Source organism: Myodes glareolus, chromosome 7 (genome assembly GCF_982192425.1).
Source record: "Myodes glareolus chromosome 7, mMyoGla1.1, whole genome shotgun sequence".
In the NCBI taxonomy this organism is placed as follows: Eukaryota; Metazoa; Chordata; class Mammalia; order Rodentia; family Cricetidae; genus Myodes; species Myodes glareolus.
The window spans coordinates 24,733,121-24,744,244 of NC_142032.1; the positions used below are offsets into that span (position 1 = coordinate 24,733,121).

At 43.2% G+C, this 11,124-nt stretch overlaps 1 protein-coding gene across 1 annotated transcript in view; it reads right to left on the bottom strand.

Moving 5' to 3' along the window:
* Positions 1-8,420, bottom strand: part of Exoc6 (exocyst complex component 6) — a 156,510-nt gene extending 148,090 nt beyond the window's left edge. The window contains exon 1 of the mRNA XM_085693835.2: positions 8,296-8,420. Coding sequence (XP_085549961.2) covers positions 8,296-8,420 — 125 coding nt within the window. The remainder of the gene's footprint in view (positions 1-8,295) is intronic.
* Positions 8,421-11,124: the final 2,704 nt, after the last annotated feature.

The window sequence follows — 11,124 nt, forward strand, 5'->3', positions numbered from 1 at the left end:
TCATGTTAGATTTTCTAAATATGTAGAGATATATTTCAGCTAGATAGGTATTCTTCAAACCTTTCAAAAACTAACAGAATAGGGCATTTAAAATGTTTTAAAAACTTAGGACTTTTCATGGCAATAAGTCATATCTGCTCCTGGCAGTACCAATTACTTCAATAAGAAAATGGGCATCAAAGAGACTCCTTATGGAGTTTGCTAGCCATTTGGGCAATAAACTGTTCTTGCCTGGACTACTTGATTTATGCTGTATGAACTGGGCATGTAGGACCCATAGAAAAATGACTGTTAAACTTGCCTAAAGGTGAAATGGTCCTTCAGGGTTCCTACTTCATGAGAGATTCTGCCAGACATTCTGCAGGACACACAAAAAAGTGACTGACACACTGCCAATATAGGTGGAACTGGCTTTAAAATTTCTTGCTTCATGAAAAAGTCTGCCAAATACTATAGACCTGTAGGTTGAAGATGTATTCCCCAATGTTACAAAAGAATGCTGGGTGACTATCCAGGCAGCAAGATGTCTCTGTCAATTCTAGAGTTTTGGAAGTTGCTTACAATGCACTTCCTGTTTACTTAGGTAATATATCCTTCTAGAGTCTTTGATGGAGTTAAAAAATAGATACAGTTTTCCTTAGTTATGATAAAAGATAAAGTACATATAAATATTGTAACTGTAATGATTGCTTAACATCTGTTTTGTTATATGTAATTCCACTATGTTAAAGTTAAAACCTTCCTTTTTATTTAAATAAAAAAGGGAAAATGGTGTGGGAAGTCCTTCTGTCTATGTTTTTATTGGTTAATGAGTAAAGCTGTTTTGGCCAATGGCTTAGCGGAATAGAACATGGTGGAAATTCCAAACAGATAGAGGGACAAAAAAAAAAAAAAAAAGCAGAGTCAGAGAGACTCCATGTTGCTACTGAAGGAGAAAGACACCCACGAGAGCTTGCCAAAACCTTGCCAGTAGGCCACAACCTCATGGAGATGCACAGATTAATAAAAATGGGCTAGTTTAAAATATAAGACCTAGCTAGCAATACACCTAAATGATTGGCCAAGCAGTGTTTTTATTGACACAGTTTCTGTATGATAATTTCCGGTCTGGGTGACCAGAAAAGAATGGGCAGCCTCCACCTGTGTGTGTGTCCTCTCTCCCTCCCTTTTTAAAAAGCTACATGTGTAGGTTTTTTGCCTGAATGTATGTCTGTTCACCATGTGTGACTGGTACCCAAAGAGGCCAGAAGAGGGTGTTGGATACCCTAGAACTGAACTTACAGATGGTTAGGAACTACCAGGTCAGTAATAGTCATCGAACTTAGGGCCTCAGTAAGAGCAGCCAGTGCTCTTAACCTCTGAGTCATCGCTCCAGGCCCCCTTTCTTCCTTCCTTCCAAATGCTTATTTGCAGTAATAAGGAATGGCAGGCTGCGTTCCCACCTGGATCCCAGCTAACTTACCCCGAAATAATTACACGGAAACTGTGTTCATTTAAACACTGCCTGGCCCATTATCTGTAGCCTCTTATTGGCTAACTCTCACATATTGATTCAACCAATTTCTAATAATCTATATGTCACCACGAGGTCGTGGCTTACCGGGAAAGATTCAGCATGTCTGACCTGGCGGCTGGATCCATGGCGTCTGCCTCATGGCCTTCTTCCCAGCATTCTGTTCTGTCTACTCCACCCACCCATATTCTGACCTATCAGGCCAAGCAGTTTCTTTATTAATTAACCAATGAAAACAATAGAAATACAGAAGACCTGCCTACATCACTTATTACTTACTGCTTTCTTTATTATAGTTTTATGTATTAAACCCAGGGCCACACATGCCAGTGTTTAACCACTGACCTGTACCTCAGCTTTGTTTGTTTCTTTAAGAGAGAAGGTGTCATTTTCCCATATAGCAGAGCACATGGATTACAGGCATCCTTCAGCACATCCAGTCTTACCCAGCGCTGGGAACAGAGTGCTGAGCTTCATGTATGCTGGGCAAGCTCTCCCAATGGAGCTATAGCCCTGACCTATGACATTCTTTTCTGAACAGTTTTCCTGAATTCCATCTTACGCCCACAAAAATGTAGTACAATATACAACTCTGATTAGAGAATAAATGAGATCATAATATTGTCCTAGGTATTAAGTACTAGTGAATATGATTTTTAAATGGTACACCTCTCTGCCCTGAATGTATGTAGCCAAAATAATATTTTCATTACTGCAAGCCTCTGAGTGCTGGAACACCCAGATATAAATGAAACATTTTTTTATGTGTATGAGCGTTTGGTCTGCATGTATGTCTATGCACCATGTACATGCTTGATACCCATGGAAGCCAGAACAGGGCCTTGGATCCCGTGAGACTAACCTTACAGATGACATGGGTTCTGGAAATCAAAACTGGACCCTCTGGAAGCACAGCCAGTGTCTCCAGCCCAGCAATTGCCTTTAAAACAGTCACTTGGGAGCTAAATAGAGGGCTTGGTGGTTAAGAGCACTCGCTGCTATTCCAGAAGAACTGAGATCACCGCCCAGCACCCATCTCAGACAGCTCATGGATTGCCTGTAACTCCAGCTCTCGGGTGTTTGACATCTTTGTTTGGCCTCTGTGGGTACCCACACTCATGTGGTATACACAGATACACACATCTACACATGAATAAAAATAAATCTTAAAAAAGAAAGTACAAACTTCAGAAACACAAGGAAACCATCTTTCTGACCTTGATAATGAGCTCTTTAAAGACATTTTTATAAGGCTCTATGGTCAATTCAGAAATATCAAGATGTTGATATTCATGCTGCCCTGTCTTGTGATTAAAAATTTTTAAGAACTACAAAACTCTTTTTAAAATTTCTCATCATTTGGAGCTGGAGAGATGGCTCAGAGGTTAAGAGCACTTACTGTTCTTGCCGAGCACCGGGGTTCCATTCCCAGCACCCACATACCAGGTCACAACTACTGACCATAACTCCAGTTCCAGGGGAGTCTGGTGTACTCTTCTGACCTCTGCAGGCACCAGGAATGTTCATAGTGCACAGACATACCTGCAAACCAAACACTCATACACATAAAAAATAAAGTAAATAAACCTTTAAAAAATTTCAAAACTGGGGCTGGAGAGATGGCTCAGTGGTTAAGAGTACAGGCTGCTCTTCCAGAGGTCCTGAGTTCAATTCCCAGCAAGCACATGATGGCTCACAACCATCTAATGAGATCTGGCTCCCTCTACTGGCCTGTAGGCAAAAATCCAGACAGAATGCTGTATACATAATAAACAAATAAATCTTTAAAAAAATTTCAAAACTTTCATGACAATATTTCCCAGCTACTCAGAGTTTCAAGATGCTGTGAGCGCTTGCTTATCATGACTTGAGATTACATATTAAAAATAAAGTACATATGCGGCATAGATGTATATATTGAAACATGTGCCTCAGATGGAAACGGTAGTTGTAAGGCATAGCATTTACTAGCGTTTGCTATGAGTCAAGCCAGTGTTATGCTGAGCACCCTTGCAGCAGGCTGCATTGTTCTAAAGCTGAAATCAGACAAGAAATGAGTGTCTATAGCCCCCATTAAAATCTAGATCTTTACCTCAACCAACATACTTACCAGAATGTAAATAAAGTAGGAATCTTACATTTCTGAAAACGCAAACAGGGAGAGCATTATGAAGTTGAACTTAACCAGCTAACTTTTTAACGTTAAGATTTGAGGACATATATTAATTTAAAGCTTAAACAAACAAAACCCTCTTCTTTCCTTTTCTGAAATCGCATTTGTTATCTTTATTCCTAAAAACATGCAAGTCAAAGAAACACGGTATCCTGTTTGCTCTCAAGCTGGTAGAATTTCACGCTTAGCTTTTGGAAATGTGCCCGAGGGAGTCTGTGAACACAAGTGTGAAACAATTATGTTATCACAGAACAATTACAAGAATTTCTTCTGGTACGTCATCCTGTACAATTCCCTTTTCCTCCTATTTTTTCCCAGCCTTCTGCAGGCCCCTTTGTGGCCATGCCCCCACCTCCACCCCTCCACCTCCCACTGGCTTTGCAAGGCCCACAATCCGTCCTGACTTTCTTATCAGGGAGACTCTGTTCCAGCAACAAACAGGCCTGAACCGATTTCGGAAGCTGGACTAAGGAGCTGAGAACACACACCTGCAGGATCTCAGGAGACTTAAGGAACCCCAGGCAACATCTGGCCCGTGCAGGGCATGTCTAGTGGTTGAGGGCTAGTGTCAGGAAGTTCTTGTGTGAAGATGGTAAATGGACGAGCAAACACTGCAATTGCTGTCTCTTAAACCCATAGCTGCCATCGTTAGTTTATCAAGATCATCCTCAAGATGATTCGGGCAACCATTGTCACAAATGATATGCTAGGGGGGCTGGAGAGATGGCTCAGTGGTTAAGAGCATTGCCTGCTCTTCCAAAGGTCCTGAGTTCAATTCCCAGCAACCACATGGTGGCTCACAACCATCTGAAATGAGATCTGATGCCCACTTCTGACCTGCAGGCAGACACATAGACAGAATACTGTATACATAATAAATAAGTAAATAAATAAATATTAAGAAAACTGCTCTTTAAAAAAACTAAAACAAATGATTTGCTAGTTGAAATCTATTGACCTTCCTTGCTTGAGGAGGCTATTAAGGCTTAGAAAAATAGGCACCAAGTTTTCTCAATGGGGCTAAGATATTAAGCCTCCCAGGGACAGTCATTGAATGTCCTGTGGGCAGCAGGGGATGATCATATGCCCTAGAGGGAGAAGTTGGCATGGTACTAGGTGGATCTAAGCCAAATAGGGAGACAGGAGTAAAAATCAAGGCACCTGGACAGCATGAAAATAGTCCTGGGATAAATGTAAGTGTCTGGATGTAGCATTTGTGCCCAGAACAAAAAGACAGGGACAGCAAAAACAATTTGAGGCTCCATCTGCTGGTGAGCTGCACCGTGCCAATATTGCTGCCGGCTAGGAGATGCTCAGTGTTCGAAGCTGTCCTGTGCTAGGACAGTGCCGGAGTGGCAGCAGGCTTTCCTTTCCTTCTCTCCCTTCGCTCTTCCGTCACCAGCCCTGTGGCTGTCACAGGTTTGGTTCTGTTGCAGTGATAAAAAATACCTTAGCGGACAAACAACTCTGGTAGAAAGGTGTTCTCTTAGCTCACAACTCCAAGATTGTGTTGTATCACAACAATGATACAAGTTACAGTGTATCATTTCGGATAGTTACAGTGGCAGGAGCTTGAAGCAGCTTGCCACGCCCACAGTCAAGAACCAAGAGAAAGGAATATATGAATGCTTGTGCTCAGCTAGCTTTCTGAGTTTTCTTTCATACAGCCCAGGGCCCCAAACCAGGGGGTGGAAGCACACACTTCTAGGCTGGGTACATCCCACCAAGTAAGGCAATCAAGACATTCACATGCTGATCTCGATAGTCCTTTACTGAGACTCCCTTCCCAGGTGACTCTTCATTCTGTCAACTGGATAATTCAAACTAACTGCCACCATGGCTAATATGAGATTCTATTTTTCCACCCTGGAATTTTCTTCTCCAATTCAATTTGTACAGTTGTAATGAATGTTTCTTAGGTAAATCAAATCTGGGGTTAGCAGAGAGTCTCAGCTCTCAAATTCTCTCTCTCTCTCTCTCTCTCTCTCTCTCCTTCAAACAGTACAGCAGCCATTGGTGCCATATTTCACAAATAGAATGAAAATTAACACAAGGCCTCAGAACCACGTGGTTCTTGGTCACCTTCCGAAAAGGAAGCCAAGATGCTGGTCCAAGGATCTATTGAGGGCAGCAGGAAGGGGAGTAACTTGCTCTGGGAACGGCTTGAAATCAAGACATGGGAGGAATACAGCCTTAGCAGGGCACAAGAGACCACAGGTCATCTGTGATTCCTGCCTGCATATTTCCCGGTCTCAAGGACCCGTTCATGACTCTCCAGATAGACCAGGCTCATTCTCCCATCTGATGTGGTGGGGAAGTAAGTGTGCCAGGAATGTTGACTTGGTGTGCAAAGAAGAGTAACTGAGTCATCCTTAAGTGACATTGTTAGAAGTTGTGTGAGTTCCAAGCCAAGGAGGTTTCCGAATTCACCTTGCTAGGGAGTCATTTCCCATCTGGCCCTGATTGTTAATTGCTCCTCAACAGGGAACCTCAAACTCCTGCCTGGAAACCAAAGTAGGCAGGGAGAACTGGTGTTTAGGATGTTGGTTCAGAGGGCTGGGCTTTGTTGCCCTCACGATAGGAAATGAGTGGCAGAACTCTCAGGGATTTCCCTGCCTCAGTTCCCATGCACAGGGTTTTCCCCAGGAAGGCGTCAGAGATTCCTAGTCTGACCATCTCAGTGCCCTAACCACTCCCTACTGTCCACTCCAGGACCTCACAGCAGGACCTTTAGTCTTTCCCAGGCAATCCAATCTACTTCCATTTAAATCCTTCTTCTCTGCCCTTAGAGCAGAGATTTGAAATCAGTTTTGCCCCCCTCCGTTAAGTGTTTGATTTTTTTTTTGCATTTGTTTTAAATTTGGGGAGGGTTTTATTGTTATTATTTTTAGGTTGTTTTGGGGTTTTGTGTGTGTGTGAGAGAGAGAGAGACAGGGTCTCACTGTGTAGCTCAGATTGGTCTGGACCTTGTGAGCCTCTAGGCTTAGCCTCTGTGCTGGGGTTATAGGCATCTACCACCACGATGAGGCTTGCTTCTTCCTTTCATTGAAATAATAGCATTTTCTCTTGACTGTCTATTTTCTTTTGTCTCACAAGGATGGTTGGTCATAATCTGTAGATTTGGCTCAGGACTGTGATACTAGAGAGGAAGTGGACAGGATCCGTGGCTGGAGGTCGAGGACTCTGCGCAGCATGGTCAGCATAGACCGTAGGAACTGGATATGTTTAGGGGCCTTGACTCCCTTTCTGGTGTCACTTTAGACTCCTAAACTAGCCACTGAGCAAAGGCACACATTGAGAAGGCACCGGCTGGTACAGTCCACAGTACGATCCACACGAAGAAAGTTCTTTTGCATCTACTACTCTATGCTGCCAATCAAAAAACCAGGTAGGAAGACACAGTGGTTTTCTGTGGGCCCTACACTGTCCCGAACTCTTTAAAGAGGTTCAGACTATGTGGTGCAAAATAAAATGTAAACAAACAGCAGAAATGAATGCAAGATTAAGCAGTTGAATCTCTGAGAGTAAAGACACTGGAAATGTCCTTCCTCTTACTCTTTAAACATCAGTCAACACGTAATCACCTACTGTTGCTGCCACATGCAGCCGTTGGCATCTTGTTCCCGCACTGATGAATGCCATCCAAACACAGACGGACAGTCCGAGAGGATGAACTGTTTAAACTACCCTCTTGACACAGAGACATGGTTTTTCATTTTAGTCCCAGGCCTGAGCTGTGCAAGTGACTGCCCACATTACCAAAGAGGTTATCTTTAGGTCTCGCATAGAAATAAGAAGCATTTAGCTAGGAGGCCGCTCAAGAGAACAATTCAAAACAAGCATTCTCCTGTGCTGTTCTGTAACCCAGATATAAGCCTGCTCCGATGCTCTGTCTAATGTTTCTGCTCCTTTTTCACCGAGATATTGTAGAGAAAAGAGTTGAACAGAAATGGAATATCTATTAGGAGATGATATTGGATCACTTCAAAGTTTCACATTTTTAGTTTTGTGATCATGGATCAGGAAACAAACACAATACAAAGAAAAAAAGGTAGATTAGTTCTTATAATATCTAAAAGGAAATGAAAAGTTTGATATTAAGTATGTAAAGAACTATGATTGTTTTTCAAAAGTATTTTTATTCCGTTATCTTTAAAAAATATACAAGAAGCCAGGTGTAGTGGCACACATGTTTAATCCTGGCACTCAGGAGACAGAGGCAGTTGGATCTCTGTGAGATCCAGGCCAGCCTGGTCTACAAAGGGGGTTCCGGGACAACCAGAGCTGTTACACAGAGACACTCTGTCTCAAAAACTCAAAACAAAAGGGAGGGGGCAAGGAAGGTATACGCAGATCATTTTAGAGTCACTAAAAACCTATAGAATTTAAAACCAAGTTGTGCACGTTTGTAATCCTAGGATTCAGGAGGCTGAAGTAAAAGGATAACTATGAATTTGAGGCCAGCTTAGGCTATGGAGTAAAATTGTCTCAGGATACCAAAGAAAGAAAAAAAGAAAGAAAAAGAAAGAAAAAGAAAAGAAAAGAAAAGAAAAGAAAAGAGAGAAATGAAGTTAAAATAAATAAACTGCAAAATATAATGGCATCCTACCTTAAAGTAGCTTCAATGGGGAGCTCAAAAGACTGTATCTCAGCCAGGACATTCTCATAGGTTTGCTCTGTCTCTTCTTCTAACATGATCCCGCAGGCCCCCAACTTCCCAGCTGCAGCAGCCATTCGATTTTATATGAGGATGATTGTATTCGATACAACAAATGATGTTTTCTCTCCAATCGTAAGTCTTCTCTGGTCATCAAAAAAAAAAGCGACAAAAAGCAAGCTCTCTGTCTGTCCCCATGCTATCAATGTCCTTGCTTCCAAGAATGCTGCACAGCTGTTACTGTCTCGTCTCTACTTACAACATTTTACTTATTATTAACCTTGACACAGTTCAGAAAGCTCCTGCCTACTGCCGGCTCTCTTCACTGTCTTAGTTCTCACAGACAGCCACTCTGAGATGGAATCAGATCATTATATCCACTTGATTTACTGTGGCCTCTGTTTTAATATTACTTATGCTGATAGTTTTATTTGCAATACAATAATATTTATGTTAACATATATTCATAAAAACTCTGCCCTTGCTGATGAACCCCAGGAGGCAGCTTGTCTAGGAAGAAGGTGATATCCCAGGAAATGTGATTTTGGGGTCTCTGGGATAGTTCCTGGTCCTTCCCTGTTCTACTCCCTGCATGCTAATTGTCTCCCTTCTAGCAGTATTGCCTCTTTGCCCCCACGTTCCAGGGCAGATGCTTCTAGAGGTGCCTAAATCTTAATCCTGCTCCTACGCTTACTCCCCACTGCGGGTGAGTGGGCCGGATCCTCTCTGCAGAATTAGTTTCAATAAGGAGAATAAAGAACGTGAAGATGCCAAGATTTTTAGGAGACTGGTTGCCACAGAGAGGGAGAAAGAGAGCCGGGACGAGATATTTAAAAATACCCAGGGACATCGTAACCAACGTAGATCTGAAGGACTACACAGACCTTTGTACTTGGTCTTCACCAACTCCAGGTTTCACCTCCGACTTGTAGGAGGTGGGCATTTAAAGAGCTGGAGAGTGGACATTTTTCCATATGAAGCTATTAGTTTTAAATTTTGTCATATTTTCATTGCTCTGAAAAATTGAAGTTCTTTCTCATAAAAAAAAATAAGCATAATAGTTGTCCTGGTTAGTTTTATGTCAATTCGACACAGGCTAGAGTCATTTGGGGAGAGAGAACCTCAATTGAGAAAATGCCTCCACAAGATTGTCCTGGATGCCCACTGAGCATTTTCTTGATTAATGATTAATGTGGGAGGACCTAGCACACAGTGGGCAGTACCAACATTAGGCAGGGGGTCCTGGTTGTGTAAGGAAGCAGGCTGAGCAAGCCATGGGAGCAAGCCAGTAAGCAGCACCCCTCCATGGCCTCTTCTTCAGTTTCTACCTCCAGGTTCCATCCTTGGGCTCTGGCCCGGACTTTCCTCAGTGATGGAGTGTGGTCTGAGTGTAAACAGAAATAACACCTCCATAGTTGCTCTTGTTCATGGTGCCTCGTCACAGCAATAGAAACCCTAACTAATGGAAACCTAGTGCGATGGAAACTTCCGGAGACCTATGAGGGTGACCCTAGCGAGGTCTCCTAGTAATGGAGGATATGGAGCATGAGCCAGCCTTCTTCTGTAACCAGGTTAGGCTCCCAGTGGTGGGACTGGGACTTCAACCCAACCACAAAACCTTCAACCTACAACCTGTCCTGCCTGCAAGATGTGTTGGGGCAATGGTGGCTCAGACCTTGTGAGAGCAGACACCTAGTGACGGGTCTAACTTGAGACCCATGCTACACTAGGGAGCCCATGCCGGACACTGCCTGGATGGCCTAAAGACCTAGGGTAGAACCAAACACAAGTGGAAAAAAATTTCAGTGAAGTGACACCAGATGATATTCTACTACACTCATAGTTGGTGTCTAGCCCAATCGTCATCAGAGAGGCTTCTTCTGGCAGCTGATGGGGGGCAGATGCAGAGACCACGGCCAAATATTAAGTGGATCTCAGAGAACCCCACAGGAGAGGGAGAGGAAAGATTGTAGAAACTGGAGGAGCTGAGGACATAAGGAGAAATCAGCTAAGGAGAGTTCCTAGGGCCTCACAGAGACTGAACCAGCAATCACTGAACCTGCTCGGGTCTGCACTAGGTCCTCTGCATATGTTATAGTTGCTAGCTTGGAGTTTTTTGTGAGATTCCTAATAGTGGGAATGGGGGAGTCTCTGACTCTTTTGCCTGCTCTTTGAACCCTTTTCCTCCTACTGGGCTGTCTCATCCAACTTTGCTATGGAGACTTGTGCCAAGCCCTATTGCATCTTGTTGTGCCATGTTCAGATGCTATCCCTAGCTGCTCTTTTCTGAGGGGAAATGGAAGAGCAGCAGATCTGGGGGAGAGGGGAGGTAGTGGTGGGGATCGGGAGGAGTAGAGAGAGGGGAAACTCCAATCGGGATGCATTGTATGAGAGAAGAATACAATTTTAAAAAAAAAACCCTAATTAAAACAAAAACCAACACATGCTATAATCATGAAGCATTTACCATAGATTGTAGCGAGTTGTCGCTCCTCCTCATGCACACCAGTGTCAGGATCTCACTGCAGGCACTCTTTCTACTCCTGGACAATTGGTGACTTCTGCCGGCCAACGACATATGAGCTAGAATGACAGAAACGCTGAGTCCTGAGTTTAGGTTTTACGAGGCCTCACCTATTTTGTTATTTATGTGTATGGGTTTTTCACCAGCAAGTTTATCTGTGCAGTACGTGCATGATCAGACCCATGGAAGCCAGGAGAGAGCATTGGATCCCCTGGAACTGGAGTAAGAAATGGTTGTGAGCCACCTTGAAGGCTCTG